This window comes from Amphiprion ocellaris, chromosome 10 (assembly GCF_022539595.1).
Source record: "Amphiprion ocellaris isolate individual 3 ecotype Okinawa chromosome 10, ASM2253959v1, whole genome shotgun sequence".
Taxonomy (NCBI): Eukaryota; Metazoa; Chordata; class Actinopteri; family Pomacentridae; genus Amphiprion; species Amphiprion ocellaris.
The window spans coordinates 30,886,573-30,912,972 of NC_072775.1; the positions used below are offsets into that span (position 1 = coordinate 30,886,573).

At 38.9% G+C, this 26,400-nt stretch overlaps 1 protein-coding gene across 1 annotated transcript in view; it reads right to left on the reverse strand.

Annotated features, from left to right (window-relative positions):
- The window catches only part of LOC111562870 (neuropilin-1a-like), a 110,666-nt gene that overhangs the window by 24,082 nt on the left and 60,184 nt on the right, over nt 1-26,400 (reverse strand). The window contains exons 6-10 of the mRNA XM_023261647.3: nt 26,131-26,297; nt 11,184-11,339; nt 9,510-9,654; nt 5,280-5,455; nt 3,858-4,013 (exon numbers count right to left, since the gene is read on the reverse strand). Of these exons, the coding sequence (XP_023117415.2) occupies nt 3,858-4,013; nt 5,280-5,455; nt 9,510-9,654; nt 11,184-11,339; nt 26,131-26,297 (800 nt within the window). The remainder of the gene's footprint in view (nt 1-3,857; nt 4,014-5,279; nt 5,456-9,509; nt 9,655-11,183; nt 11,340-26,130; nt 26,298-26,400) is intronic.

The following is a 26,400-nucleotide window of genomic DNA, read 5'->3' on the forward strand; positions in this document are numbered from 1 at the left end:
AAAGACAATTGTGTGTACTAAAGTTTACTTCAATATTTTGCCAGTAATCTTTGTTAATACTATATATCAGGCAAAGCAGTTATTTTCCAAGATTATGCATGTTTGGTTGATATGATTCCATGATTTAAAAAGCTAATCTCGACCAAGACTTTTTGGGGAGGAAAAGGTGCTAAATATAGATAAAATACAGACAGTTTTCTATTGGAACACTAACTGACAACATGGCAGTAAATAGCAGGTCAGCTGAACATGCAAACTGTTAAATTTACTGACAAAAAGGCTCAAGATTCAGAATATACCAAGACTTATCCATCCTATAATTAGTAAGTATTACTTTTATTTCAAGGTAATTTCCTTTTTTAAAAATATAACTAATATCAAATAAGGGTATTTTTTCCTGGAAAATTTCTACTAATGTATTAGGAAAACACAAAGAAATTACAAACTTGCATGATTGAAAAGACATTACCAGTGATAAATAGCTCTGTAGTTACTGTGCATCAGCTTTGAGAAATTATGAAACTACAGGACAATTACAAGTTGCTACTCCTTCTAACTGTGATCCCTTAATTCTTACTCAACATAACGTATAATGCAAGTATAATACCTCCCAGATTTATCTTCCAGGGCTGGTATTTTTGCTTAGGTAGGACAACCACCACTGCATATGCTCTCATCTTTATGCATGAGCATGTAATGTATGTACAGTGCCCCGGTGCATCTGAATACATGCAGCCGCTCCGGCCTCACTGAGCCTTCCTGCCTCGTCTTTTGAAGAGGTTTTATAAAAAGACACACAGGAAACAGAGCAGAGAGGCTGAGAGGAGGGACGGAGGAGCATCTAGATCTCCGTCTGCAGTAAATCAGCAGGAGTCTGACGGCCAAAACCGTCCTCTGCCTCGCCATCTGGAACGCATAGAGGAGGATGTCGCACCAACGGGGCCAGCCGAGGAGGGGAAGTGGGGTCTTCAGAGCAATGACATGAATTTCCTCTTGTGGATCGGTGCTGAAGTTAACATTTAGAGACAAAGACTGCCGGGTTCAGAGTTGAATGTATGAAAAAAACTGATGTTGATTTTGTTTCATGCTTAAGGATGTAGTAAAAATGGTTTCAGGTGAAAGGTTAATTAAAATTAGAATGATATTGATCAGTTTATGGAATGACGTTAATGGATTTGAATGGTATCAGCCTATTCTGAATCAAATTTCACAAACTAATTGAAAGCACAATATAACAACAAGCATGTGATACAAATGGTATAAGCTGTTTAAGATACCAATACCACAGCAACAAATAGCTTCTGACATTATAGTAGGAGTACATAAATGACAAACTTTTTCTCTCAGCTATGGAGGGAACAAAATTGTTAAATAACTTGGTGCTACCTGCTTTTTCCAATGCTAAAATGCTTCAAGCTTTTAATCCTTTTTGGTAGGAAAGAGTTTACACCAAAATGTTTTATTGTGCGCATATTTTAATGGCGATCATACAAAAAGTGCAAGTGAAATCTAAAGTCTGTCTCGAGTCACGAGTTAAACCCCTAAAAACTCCTATCTGTGTATCAAAGTTACATATTTTAGAAGATTTTCCATGAAAAGAATCCCTTCATGACTTAAAATGGTTTACATGTAACTCTACACCTTTGCTCGAACACACCAGTTCACCTGCAGTTGGCTTAAAAACTGTAAACAACTGTAAACTACACAATGGCAGTTTGTAATCTTGGCGTAATTCAGCCGTACGTGTTTGAACCAGAAATTGATTCTGAAGAAGAATAACATCACAGAAAGTCCAACACCACAAGCTGAGTGGCTAATTGGTTTCTTAGGTTCGTTACGTACGAAGCCACAGAAGTCTAAATCTGTGGTTTGAGAATGTAACTGGAACAATGCTGCTTTTTTGCTAAAGGGCTAGTGGCGCAATAGATAACGCATCTGACTGCGGACCAGAAGAGTCTAACTTTATCCAAACCCTTTACCTCATCAAGTCTAGTACATTCCTAGTACTCCTTGTGTATACCTGGAAGACTGTGCATGAAAAGAGCTGTATAAGAGATTACTGCCCCTTCAACATGTGCCTAAACCTACCTCTTACAGTCAGACACAGCTTTTATTAACGCCATGTTAGTAGTCTGAGAGTAATTTTAGCTCGTTTCGTTGGTAGAGCTGAAGACTGTAGTGGTCCTGACCTAATGGTTGAAGGTCCTAGCTACTTGATCAGAAGGTTGGAGGTTCCACCAAACTGCCACTGTTGGGGCCATAAGCAAGTTCCTGTCTCCTCGAGGGGCTCCTTATCATAAGATAACCCTTTATTAGTCCCACAGTGGGGAAAATGGGGGAAAAAATAACTATTATAACAATAATTATTGCATATCAGTGGTATTGCACAGATTTTCTGATGAAAAGAAATACTGATTATCATTACACAGATTGTCTATATTGCACAAATTGTATGTAAGTAGAGAGCTAATGAATAATATACTCAGAATTTACAGAATGTATTCATATTGTACCAAGGAGATGTATGACAGTTTTTTTTCTGGTGTATAAAAAATTAATTGCTAACTGTGTTGTAGCGTATTTGTAACATATGACATTTGAACAACCATATGGACATGTTAACAAGGTAAAAAACTAGATCAATACTCTAGGGCATCTTTAAATAGCTCTTTTTCAAGAACTAATACATACTGAAAAATCATGTTTTTCACCTGTCTTTGCTACAACCACCCCTCCACTTGTCTTTGATTAAGATTTATGATCTTTTTAGGAAAATATTAACCGTCTTTACCTGAAAAACATGGACATATTCATGTTTTTACAGCCGCAGATCCAGGACTACACTTCAAGTATAAAATTCAGTTACACACTTGAGGTGCTACACTTTATAGCACTTTTGGGTTTCCATTAAAGCAAAAATATTGTTAGGATGGCGATCAATAAGAGAATCATTAAGGTATGAACTCTAATGTTTCTTTAACACCAACATTGTCTAAGCAGCTCCTGTGCAGAGGTAATGATACCATAAAGGGGTTGCTGATATACTGTGAATGGACAGCAGAAAGCTTGAGCAAATGAGCCAGTAACAGTTAAGTAACAAATTAAAAACAAGTGGTGATGCACAAAGAAGCTAATTTTACTCTCCCTACTTCACCTGTTTATTCCCACAAACTTGTCTGTTGTGCGTCAGTATATAAACCACAGTTACTCAACTCTTTTTCCCCCCTCTTTTCTGCCTCCTTCTACTCTGTATTTATTTGTCGCATTGTGATATTATTCGCTCCCACAACAACCTAAAATCCCAAGTTTTGCCGACTACTTCAGGCAAAGCGCCCAACAAGCGGCACACCACCACGCAGAGCTCGTATGAATAGCAGCCTGTAATTTAGGTGCTTCGGTTTCATTCCAGAAGCGGTGTTGTGGCCAGCAGAGCGCCTGTCTGATGGATTTTTTATTTTTTTTTGAATTACAGATTACTTTAGGAGGAGGTTTATTTCATGTCAATAACTTTTAATCTGGCTTTCTGTTAATTTGTGGCCCTGCTTCACAATGCTACAACTGACTGAGGCGGAGAGCAGGAATAAAGACAGGAGGGGAGTGGGAGCTAGTGATGGTAGTCTTTTAGCCTTTCACATCCTTTAAACCTTTCATATGCATTCTTTGTGCTCTTGTAAATAAATCTGCTTCTTGACAAGCTGTATTACAGATAAAAAAAGACAAACAGCTTGTTGCTATGTGATTGGGTCCCATATCACAGGCTATAAATACACCCAACAATGACAAACCCTTACAGCAGTTAAACACAGGCTGGATTTACATTATGTATACACGTGTTTTCTGTCTGTAAGTGAACTAACCTTGGGTCTGGTAGTGTTCTCCTCCTTAACAATGGTCCACTCCTCTCCGTCCAGGCTGTGTCCCACCTTAAACCTCTTCATGAAGACGTTCCTGTCGCGGTGTTTCCCTCCCTGGATCACCACACCGCTCACCATCTTGTCCTGGCCCAGATCCACCTGTTCAGGGTAGAGTTACAGTACTGACAAAGGCTTTTATATCACTGCATTTAACTTAGCTCGAAAACAAACCCCAGGCAGGAGAGGTAAAATATACAGCAGTAGTTCCTAACTTTCAGGGTCAAGACCTCTACAAGGTCACAGAATAAATTTGAGGGATCAGAGCACGGAATTTATTTATTTATTTTTGTCCTAATGTTTCTCTGATCTTTGTTTTTTTCTTGTCAGTTTCACCTTTTCTTGCATCTACTCTTTTAGAAACAGGGGAGTTTCAAGAACTGTGGATATTCAAAGAAGTCTGTTGGTTTGGAGGTTCCTAGAGGAACCTTAAACAACTCAAGTCAGAGAGAAAGTTGCTGGAGGAACAACACTAAATGCAATTTTGCACATTGCAATGTTTCAACATATATAATATAATCAGTTTAGTTCAACTACACTGAAGCGCTGAAGCAAGAACTCAATGTTTGAGTTTTTTCACCTGTAACACTTAAGAAACACACTGAGGAATTATTTTAGGTTATAGTTTTTCAGAATTAAATCATGATCAAGCTATTTATGCAGGTTTTAGAGATTTTTTATGTATATTTGGGCAAGTTACCATCTTCAAAATGACTCTCAACACTAATACCAAGCTCCCTATTTTCCTAAATGTAAAAAAAAACAAAGTTTATTTAAGGACACCTAAAATATTGTTTTATATTTTTTTCTTATATTTGGAGGTTAAAAACAACATAATCATAAACATAATTGAACCCCAAACCCTCAGGAAATGTTTTTTTTTCCTAAGGTGTTTCTCATGGAACCATTTTTAAAGGCTCCTCAAGGACCTGCTACTACCTGTGATGCAGTTATTCAGATAGTAAAGTAAATCTGAGTGGTTATGAGGGTAATTAAAATCTTATATTAAAGAAATTGTTAGATATTTAACTGATGATGAGGCGTCACAAGCAGATTCTGTTTCATTTCTAGGAGTTAACTACCAAACCGGTTGGAAAGATCTGGTCTAGGTGATGCAACTGTTTTTTTCAGTTGAATAAATATTTTCTTGAAGCAGAAGAACAATGAGATAAGAGAATCAAATTGAACCTATTATAATGTAAACAAATGCAGGACACACAACCTGGGATGTAGGTTCAGGGTCTTGCTCAAGGACTTTTCAGCATTGTAGATGTTTCTTGACATTGGTTTTGACCCCCAAATCCCGAGCCATCTGTTAAACCACTAAACTCTCACCGATCCTCATCATTAAACTGAAGTGAAACCCACCTGTAGCCATTCATTTTTGAAGGGCTGCTTGGTCTGCTGTCCGGTCCAGCCTGACCTCCCCGTCAACAATCGGGCATTCTCGGCCACCCAGCCTCGGTCGGCGTAGGACGAAGCGCTGATTTGGGCGTCTGAGATCTGGCCGGACACCATCCCCAACATCCCTGAACACCGATAGTCTGCACAGTGAGAGGAGGCCGAGGAAACAGACAGTGGGTATAAAACTTTTGAAAGGCATACAGTGTGATAAGAAATGCCACTGCCGTCATTATCTTCCCACTGCTTTAGTCAGCGGTTTTAGCCGATGCCCCGTGGGTGCTGCAGCAGCGTTTAAACCCAAGAGTAAAAATACCAAAGAATCATCTATAATCTCTCTGAGTTTGTTTGAGTTTGAACAAGGAATGATGAAGCTTTTTTGTGTCTACAAGGCCTTAAGAGCAAAGCAAGGATGCGGCATCGGTTCTCCTCGGCACAGTTTTTCATGGTACTTGGCAGTTAAGTTGCTCCAGACATCTTTTGTGGATTAAATCTGTCTCGGTAGTCCTTTTATGTAATCCCAGACTGACTCCATGATGTTGAGATCAGGACTCGGTGGGAGTGATGCCATCTGTTGCGAGACTCCTTGCGACAGAAGACTGATCTTTATGACTCTGACATTATGTTTGGGGTCGATGTCACGCAACAGATTTGGGACCAGTCAGATGGCTTCTACATGATGACTAAGGAATCGAAAGTGAGCAGAAGTTTTGTATTGTTCTTGATATGCAGCTTCTATGAGGTCATTACTATCTAAACCTAAGCTTGTGTTTTACTGCTGGTCTGACTATTAGTATACTGATGTGACTGCTGTTATTACTACAGTGGTGTTTCCTGTTACTCTACCTGTCATGTCAGAATACAAATTATACCAGTACTACAACTGTGCTGATACCGTAAGGCCTGATATACTCCAAAACCTACACAATCACAGAGATCGACGTTTGTCGACATGTATGGAATAAACATGTACGCTACTGTTCAAAAGTTAGGAGCCACATAGCAATGTCCTTATTTTTGAAAGCAAAACAGTTTTTTTCAATGAAGATAGCATTGAATTAATCATAAATACAGTCTAGACATTGTTAATGTGGTAAATGACTATTCTAGCTGGAAACAGCTGATTTTTAATGGAATATCTCCATAGGGGTACAGAGGAACATTTCCAGCAACCGTCACTCCTGTGTTCTAATGGTACATTGTGTCAGCTAATCATGTTGAAAGGCTAATTAATGATTAGCAAAGCCTTGTGCAATTATGATAGCACATGAATAAAACTGTGACTTTTCATGGAAAACATGAAATTGTCTGGGTGACCCCAAACTTTTGAACGGTGGTGTATGGGTGTCTTGTCAGTGAAGGAATGCATGATTCATGCTTTGCCACTATGTATAGTCTCAACTACTGTTACTATGGGTTTCAGAAGCATGTTCAGACCAACAGAACAAACTGTTGTCTTCTTTGTGGTTGTTCAGAACTAAAACAGCATCAAAAAAGCAAAGGGTTGCATTTATGAGGGAGTGTTGCTTTAGGTATAAGCCTAGACTGTATATAAAAGATGGATGCTGCCACCGTGATGTCACCCTTTGGCTTGTAGACTACCATTCGGAGCCTCAAGTTCACCATATTGCCATAGCCATCCGGGGACACTACACACACCCGTCCGGTAGTGACTTGTCAACAACAAGTCAGCCACACACTAAAATATACCACACTTTATTGTCTATTTTATTCTAAATGTCACCAATTTCACAAAATGAAAGCCGTGTTGTGATGAAAAAGACTTGAAACATGGGATTGAGACCATAAACTCTTTGGAAAAATAATGACTGAACTAACAAATCAAGTCAGAAGTAGAGTCATTTTCTCATAGACATCTGTAGATTTGGATATCCAGAAGAGTCGCCCCCTTCTGGCTGCTAGAAAGAATGCATGTTTAAGGCTCTCCTGGAGGCTACGTCTATCTTTTATATACAGTCTGTGGGAATATGTGTGATGACTAAACATGACACAAGAAGTTTAGTTTAAGATCCTTGAGTCTAAACATTCACTGGACATCAGAGCACTACGAAGAAGTCGTCACAACCTTATTTTTATCTTGATGAGCATGATGTAAACAGTAGTGATCTTGCATTGATGGTACAAAAGTAATCTACCAGGAATATACACTTGCCAAGACCTAAATGTTACTATAAGCTGAGATGAAACTTGAGTCTCTGAATTATTATTATGTTCCAGACTGGCTCCATTGATATCAACAAAAAGGCTGCATTTTTATAGCTAAAGCTGTTCTGAACAAACTCTTTTTTTTTCCAAAAATATTGAGGGCTCAGACTCTGGATGCTTTCCTCAGACTGCAGTGAAGTCAAGTCAAGTTAATTTTATTTATATAAGCAAAATGACAAATTTGCCTCCAGGGGTTTTTCGGTCTGTGCATCATGCAAAACAGTTTCTAGTCCCTGAATTCAAGTGAAGCAGGAAAGAAATGTTTGCTTCTATGAATCTGGAATTAGCATTTTTTGCATGTGCATCTCACATCATCAGAGGTCAAGAGGCAGCTAGTTGCAGAGTCCTTGGAGTGTACTGAAGATTCAAAGTCTTGCCTCACGGGCATTTCGACACTGACAGACTCACTGACAGCACAAAAACATGACCTTGAGAGTACAATACAATCTGTTGGACAATCAGGCCATTCTGCTTTCTCTCATGTTGCTATTTAAAGTGTTGAAGTAGTAGGAAATATTCTGCAATAATGACCAGCTAATTGGGAGACTTAAGCTTTCTTGGAAGAAGAAAACTTAATGAAACTCTCTGATGCATGAATACAGTAGTGTGGCCATTGTGAGCCAAGTTAAATCCATCATCCATAACAAGCTAAATCTAATATCTGGACTCAAACAGTCATGGTCTCAGGGCGACATTTGCATTTGACAAATGCTTCCACAGTTAGATAAGGCATTCAACAACAGCTCCTGGGGATGTAAATTCTTCCACAATGTGAAAATACAGCTACTCAGTGTTCTTTATGGAAACCTCCTACAGGGATGCCTGTGTGTGTTCCACTGTTTCTCAGCTTATGAGAACCAAATGTCCTCCCAGTGATAGAAAAAGTAGGTTAAACGTGACAAAGGGAGCCTTTCTTCCTTGAATTTCATCACTTCCTTAAATTGCGTGTTTTGGATTAGGAGCTTGGTTGAAGATGGAGTACAGAACTTGGATTAAATGTAGAACAAAAATGAGGATCAAGTTTAAGGTTATGGGTTTTGGAGCACATGATGCTTCATGTGCAATACACACAGACTTTCCCAACAGCGTCACTATATCTCCTGAATCACCTGTCCAGTGACGTGCAGCCCTTTCCCCAGTGAGTTAGAGCCTAATATCTGCTTCATGGAGCTCTCCTACTGAGAGCTGCTTGTAGCACATCAAGGACTGAGGTTTAATGTTAGCGGATGAGTAATGAGGCAGCATGATTTTGCTCTGCTCCACTGTAATGAATAACGGTGTCCTTCTATGGGGGTGTGTGCTCGCTTTGGAAGCAGCGATTATTTTAAATCAACAGCAAGCAGCAGGAGGCTCTCATCTGCCACCAAAAAAGATGTTCGTTTGATTCACGATGTGCGAAGAGTGAGAAAATGTTGAAAGGGAGAGTGCAGAAGCAGGTAAAACTTCACTAATCTCCTCGAGAGTTAAGAAGCATTTCGCACATTTCGCTGCAGTGCAGGTTCAGGGGAAGGCATTTTCCCTTTTTGAAATTCTATAAAATGTTTAATAAAGTTGGTTTTGTATTAAAAAAAAGGGCTGCTGTTTGCAGAGTTTCCTGAACATGAAAGAAAAGCAGCTGTCAATGTAAGCTGCCAAGCCCTGAGCCTCTGCAGTGGTTGCATGCTTGATGTAGCACATCAGAAAAGAGAGAAATCAAATGAGTGTGAGCAAATGCCCACACTGCGTATGTGTGTGTCAGATTAGAAAAAAATTAGATTACATTAGACTTCAATGATGCCTATAGGGACGGGGAAAGTTAATTAAGAAGAAAATAAATGAATGGAATGTGGAAAAAACATGGATTCTAGCACTAACGGGATGTGCCAAGAGTAATTGCAAAGCATAAATCAATGCATCAGGAGTCCAGGCTGGGTGTGCGGTTTCCCATCAGCACGTGCCAGTGTGTGTACCTTGTGTGTTCGCAGAAGTTACCTGACGTCCTGCAGCCATAGATCTCGAAGCGCATGCAGATTCCCTGTTCCCAGCTCATGGGGCGGATACGAATGTAGCGAGCCAGAGTCTGTTTGGGGAGGAAGGCTCGAACTTCGTCCGTTGGGTTGTGGTTCCCCTGAAAGATCTGGAGATAAGAAGAAAAACTGATAAGATCTTCTGGTACTGGTCATTCTTACTGTTAGAGCTACTGGTACAGCTTTTAATAACTGCCACTAGCTCCACTACTTCTGCTTTCACTGTGGCTACAAAAGCACTTTCACCACTGTTGATACTGAAACTACAACTTCCATTCCTCCTCCTCCTACAACTCTGACTTCTACTGCTGATACTACAGCAGCTGCCCTTATTACTGCTGTTGCAACCTCTGGTAAAGCTGCTTTTACTACAAGTGCCGCTTCTACTGCCTCAACATACACTTAATTTTACTTCTGAAACAGAATGTTGCATTGGTGCTATATGTATAGCTACAGCCATGTGACTATAAAGACCGTAAGGCACTGAGATTTCAGTGTGTTTTTTGCAGGGCTGTAGTCTGCATTGTATTATTTAGTCTTTGAAATGCCTGAAATACTACATGACTACACCAGAGTAGTAGAGATGACATTTTTTCTTTGATAGCATTCATAATGGAACACTTTATTGAATATTTTGGTTAACCCTCTGAATCCCAGAGTCTGCTGGTGGGTTTGAAAGATATGTTATCTATACAAAAACCTCCAAAATGGCACCAGAGTCCAAGCTTTAAATTTTTGTGTGACGTGCAGTTTTGGTGAGAAAAATAACTAAACCTGAGCTTAAAATCATAATGTTTGATTTTATTCTACATGCTTCATTTAAAAATTAGCCAAAAATAAATTGTTTATACTCATCATATTCTGTAATATACAAAAAATTCTGCACTCCTCGGCAGAACTGAAAAGCCATGTAGGAATCAGTTGTGACCAACAGTCATGTCACAAAAATTGTAGGACTTTTCGACTGAACTGCAGGCAGTGTTTATACAAAACAGATACAGTAGGACACAAGTATAAAAACAAATTATAAATGTAAGTACTAAAATATGTATAGGATGCAGAGCTGGTGATACCTGGAGTCTTGTGAAAAAATGTTATACATGTTGAATCCAGGTTTTTAAATTTTTATAAAATAAATAATGAAAGAAATTCCCCATTAGTTTTTTCTTTTTTTCGCTTTACAACAATGTCATACTGCACATGCAGTTCTCTAAACTTCTGATCATGGTTGTACTGTTTTCATTGAGGTGCACAACTTTATATTGCAGTGCAAAATGAGCCCACTGTGAGCAAAAATGTAGCAGAAGCAAAAACATCCATAAACTACTTGAGGGTTCAGAGGGTTAACGTCAATCTCTAGAAGTTGTCAGTTTATCTCTGCACCAACTGAGACAATCTCCAGTGCAACAGTGTCCCTTCCAAGAAATTAATTCTGCTCACGCTGAGAGAAGTGGGATGTAAAGCAGACCTTCAGCACACACTTCAGTCAAGGCTCAGCTTAGGCTTGCAGCCAAACACTGTTAGCCTTGGAAAACATTGATTCAGCCATCCTCCTCGCTGATTAGAATGCAGAGTCCTTCATTACCCGTCGATATTAGGTAGATGAACATTGTTACAGCATAAAATGACTCATCATTACCTTCTGCTTGGAGCCCTCCTTCACGGTCACCCAGTCCTCCCCATTGGAGCTCAGGTCCACTTTGTACGAGCGGACGTAGTAGTGCTTCCTGGTTTCTTTTGAGATCGCCCCCTGAGTCCCAACGGCTGTGACGAACCGGAGAAAGCCTAAGTCCACCTGGAAGCACAAGTAATTACGAGGACAGGTCAATGGAAAAACTCCAGGTGGGATTAAAGCTCAGGTAGCTGAGGACATCACATGCATTGCAAATACAGCAGGACATCACATAACTACTCAGCTGCCACTTCTCTACACCATTAAGTCAACTGTAGAACCTGAGCGTGACATTCAACACCAGTTAGTGGCCAGAAAACGGGCAGACAACTCTAAACAGTTAGCTAAAAGTAATGAAAAAATGAACGAAAGAGCTGAATTTTGGATGAAAAGCCTAAAATATGTATGTATTAGCTGAACCATTCCTGAACAGTAATGAATAAGTGTGAAATGGATTGTATGCTGATGGAATGCTTAAATTGCAATGTAATAGCTTGATAGTTATTAAAGAATAATAAATAAAGGGTTAAATGAAGTAGACAGCTCAAAGCCAGCAGAACAGCTGAAAAGACAACAGTTGTGGATAAATGGCTAAACTTAGCAGGCAATTGTTGCTGACAGTAAAAATGATGGACATAGTTGAATTAACTGACCAAATTTATAGCTAAAGGTAAATAGTTTTAAGGTATATGTGTAATTAATGTTTGAAAAAGTTAGCTAAACCTTGGTTAGGTAAAAGTCATAAGCTAAAAAGGACTGCCTTAGCTAAAAAGACGAACCAACAGTTAGCTGACAGTAAAAAGCTAAATTAATTCACCAAATTTATAGCAGTATAATAGATGAATGGTTGAAACACAGAGCTGATACACATTTGAAATACATAGCTAAGAGTAATGAAAACATTGTGGTATTTAATGGTTAAAAAATTTTGCCATCTGAACCTCCGTCAGCTAAAAGCTGAAATTTTAGCTAAAGTAAATGGCAGAAAGTCTAATAGTATCAGATAAATGGAAGTAACACTTTTCTAAAATGCAATACACACTGAAAAGGGTAAAGACAGATAGAAATTACATGTGGTTTAAAAGTGCAGAGTGCATCAGACATAATGAAAAGTTGGAAACAACTGCCACTAACAATTAAAGAAGTGGATTTTTTTGAAAGAAAAGCCTCATGGAGACAACAGACAACTTCCCCTCTTACAGCAATTACTGTCAAAGAGCACTTAAACAAGGAAATGAAAGCCTGCAGTCCACAAGTTTTTAATGTTTTGAGTCCCAATTCAACCCCAGTGCACTCAAGCATGATGCTGTTTTTGTTTTAGGCACTTCTTAAAGTGTCACATCGTGCATCTACATCAAATGAAAGCAATTTCCGAAGCTGAAAAGAAGCTTTTTTGTGGAGGTTTTTCTTCTAGTGAATGCAACAACAGAAAAATAAACACAATTTGAAAGTGAAAATGCAGCACCAACTTTAGCCGCTCAGACATCAAAAATGTGTACTGTCCTGTACCATGTTTCAGGTGAAGCTTGTGGGAAACAAGGGCTCAGATCTCATTAATTATACTGCGATCCGTCCGTAAGTAGACAGTGAAAAATCAGAGCAGGACGCTGGAGACATGAGAACCCCCATTTGTTAACACACCTCCTCTGCTACATGACCAAGACTTTCACAGAAACGTGATGCAGTCGGTATAATCCATGCTGCAGGTGATGGAGACTCTCCTTAATCATTTTCTAAGCACTTAAACCAGATGAAATGAGGCACTGACACATTAAATTATCGCAGTTATTGTGTGAAACCGGGAAGTGATTTCTGATTATCAATTTAATATAAAACAGAACATGAATGCTGCTCATAAACATTTCTTTCATTCTTTTGTGACGTTTGATTGGATTAAACTGTGCATGTCTTGTTATTGGCAACAAAGCCGTCTTTTCCTGCAGCGGAATGGAGGGTGACATGTGATTTGGGTCATGCGTTTAATTCAGACGGGTTGAAGTTTAGGTCCTCGGGCTGCTGGTCCAACAAGGACGTCCGAGAGTGTGTTTTCTGAGACGCTGAAGAGTGTGTGTGCATGTGTGTGAAGCAGCTCAGCGCCAATTTTACGGCTGTCCACCCACATCGCTGGTAACCAGTGTGTGACCTGTAGTTTGTGTGTTTGTAAGCCTCGAGGTTAAGAGGTTGTGTCAACGCTGCAGCAGATTTTATGAAACTGTGACCAAACATATAACCGAAGCAAGGGAGGAATTTCCAGCAGGGGGGGAAAGTTGCTCCCACTTTTTAAAATCTGATTTTTGCATCTGTCACTTTTACACAGCAGAGTTTCTTTCTGTTTCCCCTCAAAAATCCACATTTTTTAAAGACTTTTTGTCGAAAAAGCTGCTCGATGTAATTGGTAAAGGTTGTCAGCTTTTAGTGGAGATCCTGCAAACACTACTAAAGGCTAAAAAAAGTACATTCATTTCATAGATTTATTTAAATTTAATAGTCTAAAAGACATATGAATTCATTATCAGTTAAATATAAAAGTAAAACCCAGTGGCATTCGTAGCAAAGATGCAGCATCTTTAAGTTTATACTATTATTATTATTATTATTATTATTATTATTATTATTACGGACAGCATAGTGACCAATCCAAAAAAAATGTTTTTGTCAAAATTAACGTAAAATTGGACTAAAAAGAAGAAATTAAATCTGGGAAAGCTCTATATCTGTAGCTCTACACAGTTTATACACTTTGACTAAATGACTCTTTTTTGATGCACTACCAAACATTTTGTCCTACTTTAATAACTGTGTGCCCAAGCTTAATGTAAAACACACAGAAATCATGACAACAAGGTTTTTGTGGATACTACCAGTATGCAGAGACAATATCAGAAGTCCTCGAAAACATTTTAATAGGCTAAAAAAAGGTCATTTGGTAGGTATATATTGTGCTGGATCTTTGCAATGTACAGAAATAAAACTGTAAACTGGAGCATGAAACAAATGGTCGTCTAGCTTTATGGGCTCGTTGGGCTCAAAACTCAAGACAGAAACAGAATATGTCAGTTGGAATATTACAGATGTCTCATTTATACCAGTGATCTATATTCAGGCTATGATAACTTTTGTGTAAACTCGGTATGGAGAAAACTGGTAGCTAGTTCACTAGCCAGAAGGCAAGTTAATGCTGACTCAGTGTTCACTCTGTCTTCCATCCACCAGGCGCCTTTTCTTCTACAAAGCAAATGACAGAAAGAGAATACGTCAACAACACAACCAGGATGTCTTTTTGCTGTCTGGCTTCACCAAACAGCAACGCTAAGCTGTTTACCAACTCGGCAAGTCGACTCAGGGTTTCTCGAGCAACCTATGAGCACATGGAAGAGGTGATAACGGCGACAGATGATCAATCGCACACATCGACAAGTCTGGAGCTGCATATTTCTCACAAGAAGAAACAATACGAGCAATTTAAAAACAAAATGCAGCCTGAAAAGGAAAACAGCTGCTGCAGCCAAAGCAGGAAGGAAAGCTTGCCAACTGTGTGAATGCATTAATAAACATATTAATATCACTGATTCATTATTAAGGCACTGGTAGATGTGGCTATAATTAGGCTACGATTGTGTATTTCATTAAATGTGTTGCTTGTATGAAGCCTAGTTTCTAATGGCATGTATTACAATTTTACTTTTATTCTGTCAGCAGAAGGCCTGCTGGTGTTAAACAGTCTTGGCAGCAAGCAAAGAAAAAAAACTTATAAAACATAATTCAAACCAGTAAGCAGGATTACTGCAAATCTTATGAGGTCAACAAGTACAAGGCTTTAGTGCTTTAATCGGTCTCTGTTTTTAGGATTATATCGCTACAGAAAGGCCTGTAGAACAATAAAAATGCTTTGAATTTTCTTGTATATCTATATCTATATATATATATATATATATATATATATATATATATATATATATATATATATATATATATATATATATATATATATATATATATATATATACATATATATACATATATATATATATATATATATATATATATATATACATACTAATGCTGTTTTCCAAAACAATTGATTGGTCAGTAGGCGATCTTCAACATAATCTGCTCCGGAGCAGGTTCGGTTTGCAGCACGAGTTAGAATGGTAAGAAGTGGACCATCGAGAAACTCAGAATTAAACCTGAACTTATCTCACTAACCTTAAATCCTGCTTCGTAGTGTAGATCTCTCTCGCTGCTGTTCACTGCTCGCATTCATAATATCGCCAATTTCCACAATCAGTTGCGGTTTTGTGTGTTCCTTTCAGTTTTAATAAATGTAATTTGATTTAAATAATTCTCCTGGGTGCCTTAAGATACGAATATAATAGTATTTACATCTTATGCCAATGATTTATCTCATAGTAAAAGACTAATGTCACCTGAGAACGCCTGATACTTAGATGGTTCATTCAAAAAAGACAACCTAATTCTGTAAAAGTTCTACGTTACGCATATTTTGCTCGAACTATTTGTTGGATCTGTAGCTGCTTACTAAAAATTATGTCCATATAGAGGGAATACTGACAAAAACTGGAATAATTCATGTGCTAACATAACTGCACAAGGGTTTTCTAATCATCAATGAGCCTTTCAACACCATTAGCTAACACAATGTAGCATTAGAACACAGGAGTGATGGTTGCTGGAAATGTTCCTCTGTACCTCTATGGAGATATTCCATTAAAAATCAGCTGTTTCCAGCTAGAATAGTCATTTACTACATTAACAATGTCTAGACTGGATTTCCGATTGATTTAATGCTGTCTTCATTGACAAAAAAGCTGCTTTTCTTTCAAAAATAAGGACATTTCTAAGTGACCCCTAACTTTTGAATGGTAGTGTGGGTAAAACAAGGTGATCGCTGTCTCAGCCTAAAATAGCTCACATTCGTTGGGGGCTGAGAACAACTTTTCAGTCTGATTGTGCGACTAGACTCACTAAACTTATTGTCTGATTGAGTTAGAAGATCCGGTGGAGGGATCAAACTCAAGTCTCAGGACAAACTCCCTAAAAATAGAAAAAGACCTCCAATTGGCGATGATTTAATTTAGTTTTACACAGAATCAACCAAAGAGGGTCACATAGGGTACTGTGTATTTTTCTTTTTATTAATTAAATGTGATCATCCTTTTTTTCTTTTACTGAGCAGTTTCACTTGTTCAAAGAAATTCTTAAAATAACCAACTCAAAGTTAAATTCCAGTGACTCTATCAGATCTCGTGGTAATACTTTTTTTCCCCATGAAATTCTGATCTAAAGGCTAAAGAAAAAACAGATAAGGACTTATTCAAATGGCCGATGCTTCTTTTTTGTTTTATCTCAAAGCGGCAAAGCAGCATCCAGTAACAAGACGAAATGCTTAAAAAGCAAACGATAGAAGTGAAAGATTTAAACAGCGATAGTCATCATCAAAGAGAGCAGCAGCGATAACAGAACGCCTCAAAGTGGTCTTTATACCGTCCACGAATACTAACGCTTATCTAAAATTAGGAATACTTCGGCAGCGTTGCAGCATATATGGGATTAAGTGTGTATTAAATGAGGCGACTCTCCATTTGACTTCCTTCTCATTCCATTTCAGCTAAACTGCTTGTTTGTTGAGTTTGTAAATTATCAGCTGCACACTGAAAACACACTCAACGCTTCAGTATGTGGGATGCCTGTAATATATGGTGTGTAATTACATTGCCATAGAGACGCTGCTGCTGTGATAGTTGTGCATGGGAAGGCCCCAGAGGCCCGGATTTGACTTCTCCCAGCGTTGCTTTTTCAGGACCGGAGCAGAAAATAGCTTCCCGCAGGTCTGTGTGGGCTCTGTGACTGACAGCGAGACCCCTGGGAAACCATGTTTCGTGGGATCGCTCGCCGCCGCTCCCAGCTCCGTTCTCGTCTGGATTCCCACGAGATGTAACCCCCCGCATGCACGACGCACACCGTGTGCGACAAAGAGGCCATATACAACAAGTTTTGTTGTGAAATGACACAAACAAGCTACTACATCGGTTCTGTTGTTCGTTACAACATCCAGAACTGGGTTATGAAATGAGGAAAAGCAGTGAAAATGAAGCAAAAAAAAGTCCAAAATACCAATTTAAAATGCACTTTTTATGAAAAAAAATTATCTTAAACCTAATTTAGCACCCTGGATGTTTGGATGTTTCTTGCAACAACAACAACAAAAAAAGAGAGTTTGTAAACATAACATTAAGCTCAACCACATTTCTCTCGTGTTTCTAGAGTGGCCGTTTTGCATTACCGAACAATGACGTAAGAAGAAATCGAAGGACACATGATCTAATTTCTGCACTGAAAGAAGCCAATAAATGAGTAAAAGAGTATCACACGACCAAAAGCAAAGCTGCTTTTCTAGCGCTGGGATGAGGTAATTCCTGGAACTAGGCAGGTTAAAGGTGATGTGGGTCAAACAAAAACGTAATGGAAAGCCACATTAGAAAGTAAATCCTGTGTAGTGGGAATGGAATCAAGAGCGTATTTACAGTTTCAGCAGGTACATTCTCTTAATTTCAGCTTTTAATCATCTTATGTGAGACTTTACTGAATATATTTGATTTGTGGAGCGTTAGACAAACAAGATAAATCAGATTTGAAGGCATTTCTTTCATTATTTTTTTTGACATTTTATAGACTAAACAATGAATTAATCAATGGAAACAGCCAATATTAAACCTACAGTTATTTTTTCTTTTATGTTCTGATGCTTAACTAATATCGACTAATATTTAAAATTATGTAGCAGTTGGAAACAAAGCTTAGGGGATTTCACTTTGAAATTATGGTTTAAATTAAGAAATCTAGATTATATATACTTTTATAATGTCCAGTCCCTAAATGGTTACGTCCATAGTTGTTTTTCACATTTTGAAAAAGTTCTCTCTTGCACTTAAAAAAATCTATTTATGCATTCAAAGAAGCATCTTTTCCCTTTATGGATACAGTTTTGCACATATAGGTAAAGGCACAATCTAAATTTCTCAACATATTTTACTGAGATAGTTAACTGTGGAACTTTAGCAAGAAAACAGGGTGTTTCCATATGATTAGTGGAGCAGATCGGATGATGTTGCTCCATGTTAACCCATTCAGACTGGATCCAGTATGTGCTTGTACCTGCGTGTGTTCAGAGGTGTAACAGGAAAAGCATTTACAATAATCCTCCAGCCAGTCGATACACGTTTTCTGCAGCGGCCGGCGCTCGTAGCTCCATTCTCCAGACTTCGTCCATCAAGTGACTGAGGGTAATTGCTCTTCCATCTTCTAATTACTCAACACTTGGCAGCCACTACCATTTATGCCACAGAAAACAGTCACACTTTGAGCTTTCTAATGAAGGGAACAGAATGCAGGAAGGGGACATAACTCAGTCGAAGCGTGGCTTAATGAGATTGAACAGAAACGCCGCTACTTCCTGCCAAAACAGGATACTGCTTTAGCAGTGATAGTAAAAGAAAGAGCCTCAATTAGTCCATTCTCATCTGAGGTTTTAGTGTTTACAGAGGAGAGCGCAGGACTACGGGGAGGCAGCGGCTTGCATACTAAGAGAAAAAGTTTGCTGGAAACAAGAGAATTTTATGGTTGGTACTTGAGGAAAAATGGATGACTGACAGTGGTTTTGTTTTTTTACGGCATCATGTTCACCTGATTATCAAACTCAGCTGCTATTTTATTCTACTCAACATGAGACTTTGTCCTTATTAGCTGATCTCTTGCAAGGAGAAACATATTTGTCTTGTTGATAAAAAAAAAAAAAATTGTGGTAGTTAGCACAGTTAGCTTGAAATAACTTAAATCAGCTTCACAACAAGTGGTACGTGTGCATCCATCTTATCCACTCTTGTGGTTATTTTTCACGGATGGTGCTGCAGGTAGTTTGTTATGTAGCAAGACAATCCTCATTCTTCATTCTCCCAACTAAAATCTGCTTGACTGTTTGTTGTTTCTCCAAAGACAGTTATCCGTTTAGGAAAAAATAGGACATCTTCCAGTCTTTGTAGCCTTAAGGTATTCATCCTCAAAACAGACTGATTAGACACCCCTGTCTCCTAAAAATCACATTACTACAGAGCTAACTGCATTAGCCTGATGTTTATTGAAATGGATGACACAAGACAAGCAAGTTTCATGAGTCTGCTAAATGAGTTGAATGCCACTTGGATTGCCAGAAATACCTGGAAAAGATTATCCAAATATCTAAATACAGCATGCATTTGAAAATGGGTGCCCAACTGCAAAGTAAAGCTTATTTATATCTGTTAAAAGCTGCTAAAGATATCAGTGTAGTCTTTTACATTATTGTAAGAAAACCACCTGACACATTTACAGGATCCTGCATCTGCTGAGTGACTTTTAAAACCGCACTCATATACAGCACGAGAAAGGAGAATTTCTTTTGGAACCTCTAGATATCCTTTTAAGATGATTTTCTTGCTGCAAGGAAGTCATTTTAAAGTGATATCTGTCAGAAAATTCCAGTAAAATGCATCCTGATATCGAAAATGGTCAGTAAAAACTCATGTATGGAGCTAAAGTATTTGACAATTGCAAAAAATTTGGTTGAAACCTTGTTGAAAAATTTACTTTAGGATGATTATGTTTTTGCGGAGTGACTTCAGAAGCACTAGAAACTTTGAAAACCCAACACGAGAAAGTAGAATACAGGGATCCATACAAAATTAGCAAAATGCTAATTAGAAAACCCTGTTTCCTAAAAAGCAACTTTCATTAGTGTGCTGATAGATTTTAATGCTGCAAGGAAGTCAATTTAAGGCGACATCTGTCAGAAAATGCCTGAAAAACACATCGAAATACCTAAGATGGTCAGTAGAACTCAAGGATAGTAGTTTGTAGCTATATAGTGAAACTTGAGAAAATAGTTTAATTCTTGTCCGAAGATCAACACTTAGGTGATTATGTTTCCACAAAGAAACTTTTGGAACTACTGTAAATTTAAAAAACCCAACAATAAATAAACAACACGAGAGTAGAATGCTTTCTTATGTAATCTCTAGGTATCACTCAAAAATTAACAAAATGCCAATACAAAATCACCAGTCTGTTCCTTGATTTTCATGCAGCAAGGAAGTCCATTTCAAGAGATATCCGTCAAAAAACACGCAAGCAAAATAAATCTAAATATCTAAAATTGTCAGTAAAACTCATGTATGCAGCTAAAATGCTGAAACTTGAAGAAAACAAGGTTTAATTCTTGTTGGACTATGTGTCTGTGCAGTGTCTTTTAGAACCACGGAGTCCTTAAAATCTCATTACACAAATTTTAAGGGACTCCTTAAACCTGATGAAAAAGAAGAAATTCTGTTCCTGTTTCCGCAATACTTTCTTCTAGCAGCCTCGAGGTTTCCATCCAGAGTGAAATAACAGACTAATTGGATCTACTGGGTTTTGGGCATCACTTTCTTTGATGAATGACATAACTTACATTTCATAACCTTCTCCTGGCCTTTTATAAATTTAGGATTTATGATTAACACAGCGCAAAGACTCTCGACTTCTTTGATCACAACAGGCTTTAACTAAACTTCAACACATCTCTATGTTATGAGGTCTGATTTGCTCTCAACTCCAGGTTAATGATATTTTCACAGGTCTGGAAGTTTCGGCGTGGATTTCCCCCAAAGGTCTGCTCTTTAACGTTCTCTGGAGAATCTTTTGTCTTTCAGTTTCCCCCCTCTGAGAACACACCTCGCTCACAAGAGACCTAAATGTGTTCTCCAGATGCAGCCACTGAGCTCTTCCTGGTGGCGTCAGAGAGATCCTGAAGACAAACAGCAGGGTGTCTATAAATACCTGAAGCCAGGGGAAGGAAGCCTTTCCTGGGCTTACATCACTGCTCCCAATAACAAGTCAATTTACTACAGCTTGTAAAGATGCACCTACCGGCCAATATCAAGCCACATTTGTGCCAAAGAAGCTCGAACGTAGTCAAATCTGCTATTTCTGGTTCACTTTTAAAGCCAGTAATTTCACTCAGGTTGCTTGAAACTTGTTTTTATCATTCAATTTACGGTTGACGTATTTCTTCTTGAGCATTGCAGTTAATCCCTTCTTGAATAAAAATGTAGCTGCAGATATGATGGGAGAGAGAAAGAGAGGGGGTTTCCCAGTTAATTGCAAATATCCAGAATTCTGATGAAATGAGTCACCACACTGCGAAATATGATTACAGATTTATCATAAAGATAGATAATGAGCTCATTGTCTGCCGCCAACCAAATTACCACCGGGTGACATCACCCCCCCGACAACATTATGAATAGCGACCTGAAAATAGTATCAATAAAATATAAATGTCTTTAAATGAATAATAGAGGAGTTTGCAGTGGAAGAGGCGAGCATGCGAGAATTAACTAAGTCATAATTTTCTTCTCAAGTAAGATGAATCGAAAGCCGTGAGGCAAGCCATGCTGCGCGGAGCTGGCTACGCACCGCACTTAATCAAATAAAATGGAAAATTCTCTTCAAAAAACCACCAGTCATAACTCAAACGCCTCACGGAGTTGGGTTCGGGGGTTGTGAGCAACAGTGCTGGTCGGGAGGCTATAAATCACAGTGACAGGGGGATGGTCTGGTGTTCCTTCAGGAGCGACTGCCAACAAAGCTCCACTTGAACAACAGAAGGACGCACACATGCATAGAAGAGCCGCCGTCGCGCACAAAAACTTGGACTTCTGGATTTGGGCTGCAGGCGTGAGCGTGTGACCGAAAGGTTGCTGATGGAAACTCGTCACCTCCTGTGGCGTCTGCGGTTGGTGTGTCCTGATGGGAAACACTGGAGCTGCTCAGACGGAGCTCCACCAGGTGTTCTATCTCACAGTTTAGCATATTATGAAAAATTAGCATCAAGGTTTTGTGGCTACTTTGATCAATACTACCTGAACTCTCTCGTTCGGGTCTACTCTCCTTCCTGCTCACTATGCTCAGCCAACAGGCCAACATAGCACAACAGGGTCGGTCGACAGCTAGACTCTTCTCCTCTGTGGTTCCCCGGTGGTGGAACGAGTTACCAAACTCTGTCAGAGTCCCTCTCAGTCTTTAAAAAACCTCCTGCACTGCCTGTAGGCACCAAGGTCCTATTATCACACTTGGACTAGTTTTACGGCACTTATCCAGGTTGTTTCCTTCTGACTAGATCCTTGCTTGTCTTGTATCTACTCTCAGATGTACGTCGCTTTGGATAACAGTATCTCTTAATTGGAACTGTAGAATTATGGAGACGGTCTGACGCTTGTGTAGGCTTTTGTTTGAGGCCCCACAAGCAATAAAAGCAAGAAAATCTGAATGAATCTTCATGATATCTACACAAGAAGGGTGTTTGTTTTGATAAATTAGAACTGGAACATGGCAAGGACACAAGTACGTTACTGCTTGTGTTTTCCTGTCAGTAAGGGTTTTAAAAAGTTGCTCCTTTACCAAGATGGTAAAGCAGGAATTCCCACATGTTCGCGGTGTGTCATTTAGTTGGAGATTATTGAATTAATTAAAGCATCTTTTTGCACACCTGGATCGACACTTCGGCATTAACTCCACGGGGCAAAAGAAAGTTGTGTTAAAAAGTAGTTTTAGGGCAGTCCATATTATATGCAAACATCAAATTAGCAAACCTGGGGCAAGGTGTTGCCTCGACAAAACCTAATTAAAATGCCACATGGACACAAAGTGTGATGGAAAAAAGTGCTTGATGGGGACTCATGGTTATTCAGTTGGTCATGTTAAAGAGAAAACGAATGAAAAATTCATAGTTAACATGCTTTTACCCTCTAACTGCACAAAAAAAACCCACTATAACATTTGCTTGCTGTGTCTGCATTTTGTGTTTTCCTTTGTATTAAAAGGACATTTTCACCATAAACGGATGCAAACTGATGAAACCTACAAATTAAGTAAAGCATGAAACATTTAAATCTAAGAATATGGTACAAGAAAACCCAAAATACCTGTAGCTATGTAGCTCCATTTCCATTTAATCACTTACGTCCAGAAGCACCTCAAAATCACTTCTTACCATGCAGTAAAATCAGTGAAACCTTTCATAAGGGAATCTCATAAACACCAAATATTTATGTGTATTCAGCGACCTTCAGGTACACCCAGCATCTCTACTTAAACCCATTAACCTCCATTAAAACAGGCTCCTTCATATCCGTCTAACCCAGAGGGCTCAGCTGTGAGCCGGTAGCTAAAAGTTGTCCCCAGACAGACAATAGAGAGCTAATCCAGCAGCGCCGCCGTCTTCCTGTTCGGACCCCCACAGGAGGGAAGTGAGGGTCTGCTCTTATTGCGAGGGGCATTGTGAGTCTTCCTCTATGAGTTCCTGTCCTGGACAATGGGACAGTGTTGGACGGCAGCCACGCCTTACTAATACTATATCTGAGGGGGGCGATCCCACCTACGACTGGCTTTCTTCGGTCCAAACCACATGGGGAAAACCAGAACCCTGTTTACATTTTTCAAATCCCAATTATAAGTGAGCCGACGCTAATAAGCACCTAAAGTTCTGTTGACCTGTGATTCTGTGCGATCTGATAATCTAGTGCTGAAAGGAATCCAAACAAATCAGATTCTAGTTCCTGTAATTTTAGCTAAGCATGATGGAGACCACTCTTCTTCAGGGGCGTTCAAGAATGCAGGAAAAAACAGCGTCAGACTGATTGCATGTTTGTTCAAATTTGGTTTCATTATGAGCTGGTTTTCAAAAGTATTCTGCTTTACACTTTCCTTCAACTTTTGTATTTTTAAAAAAATGCTTTTACATTGGAGTTTGGATGTTAGAGCTGCATGTGTGAAAGATGCTATACTAATGAAGCATTATTATACTGAAAAAAGAATCGTTCGACCAACTTATAAGAATTGCTTCAACTGGTTACACACGACAGACTTCAATCTGTTAAAATTAAGTTAGCAAGTAGTATTACTCCCACTGGTTGAAGTTAGAGCTACTTAAATACAGTAATTAGGTTTCTCTTAAATATGCTTTGTTGCAACTTAATTTTATGGAAAATCATCTTGAAGTTTCCAATTTTTCCAGCCTAAGTATTTGCTTTACCTAAACGTCTTCATGTTGTCTTTACTCTGCAATCCTATCAGAAGCAAACAGCAGCTAAGATGCAGCAAAATTAATTTGAAGAAAGCAGTAGTTTTGTTTTACTACTTTTCTACCGCTCGGCATCATTTCTACACATTCTCTCAAGTTCCAACTCCAGTTTAAAGGGACAAAATGTCATTTGAAGTTGCGAGAGTCCACAAAACTAAATTTCCATCATCAAAGCAGAGATATACTACTACTACAGCTCAAATACACTATGTACATGGAAAATTTAGCACCTACAGACCAGATATGATTAAGTACATGCTGCAAGAATCTTCCAAAAATACGAACTATCACTGCAAAGTGCGTGGTGACTACAAAAGACACCGAAATGCAGTCAGGCCAACATATTTTGATTTCTGATGTCTCGGCGATACGCACAAGGTGTTCTTTGGTTTCGGTGCCAACAGCATCAACATCCAACCATGATGTAGATAGAAGTTTTAACAGTTTAAAAGAGCAACATATCAGGGTTGGGAGGTTAGCGGTGGGATAAGCAAGAGGACTTTCACCTGGCAGACTGTGGTTTGTGTCCCAAGTTGGACCATTAATGTTTCACTTAGCTTTATTTTATCACTTAAGTTGATGAAAAGATCGTGGTTTGAGCTAAAATACATCCTTTCCCAACACTGGACAGACTCTACGTTGGCCAAAAAGAAGTGAAAGTGACGCCATCACCCGCAGAAAACATTTGACTACAGATTCACGGTGTCTATTTGTGATTCTCTATACGTCAAGCCAATGATCCTGTGTTAGAGAATGATGCCAATGGGTCCCCAGTGCAACCAAATGTGACACTGAGAGGTTCTCGCAAAGCATTTCCTGAAACGTCTTCCACAGAGCGACAACCAAACCGTAGCTAGCCAAGTGTAACACAATAAAACACTAAACAAAACAAACATGCACACACATTAGAAGTGTTTATAGAATGTAAATAAACGTCTATTTTACAACTTTTCCGTCTCATATCGACACCTTCTCAGCTTTTCCTCGGAAACCAAAGCACCTCGCAGGTTATTTATGAGTTTCACAGTTTAATTAGGTGGTGTCATCTGAGCACTAATTATGTTATTCTCACCGGTTTACCCAGAATTATAAATAGAATAAGTGTCTCACAGTACTAATGCAGTCAGTACAATATGCTGGAATGCAGTCTGGATGGAGCCAAATACAACAACAGCTCTGCCTTGTTAGCCCAGTACAGCGGTCCCTTCAGAAAACTCGCTAAAAGATAAGAAATACAACATTTTCATTCCTACATTCAGTTTCTTGCAGGCTTTTATGTCAGATTTCTCAATGAAGATAAGAAATGTCAACTGTGCCGGAGAGGCAGGCTGCGATAAATAATGCAAGTCATCGTTTTTTTTTTTTTTTTTGGTCCAGTGTCCCCATAACGTGCAGAAAAGTGGTGCAAATGAGTGAACAATATTCAGACCAGATGTGAGCGAGATCTTGGTAGTTCGAGTCAAGTTCACATCAAGGACGTCTGCTTGTCCACCGGGAAATGAGGATACATGTGACATGTCAGTTCTTCCAAGTCGACTGTTTAACTTGGAACGGAAATATTTTAGTAATAACTATCAGGCTGGAATTCTGTGGTGCTTGAGCAACTACTTCTAATAATTTCAACATGTATTTAATCTCACTTAATGCCAACAGTGGCCTCTTACTCTTGCTTAACTATGCTGAATATTGTTGAAACTCCTGATTTAACTACATAAGAGGTTCATGCAGAGTATTTCTGACCTGTATCCACTCCCTGATGGTGTCGTCTGAAGGCGTCCAGCCGTTTTCCCCATAGTTGAGACGCGAGCGTTCAGGTGACCAGTTGGAATTATACTGGGAGGAGGCGCTGATCTGCTCCGAGGAAATTTCCCCCAACTCCATCCCCAGTGGCTCCATACAGGCAAAATCTGCAAAAGACACAAAGATTTCAGGTAAAACATCTGCATCTCAAGTGGAAGTTAAGTTTTCCGATGCCAAAAAAGATCTATTGAGGAGTTAATTAATAAGCTA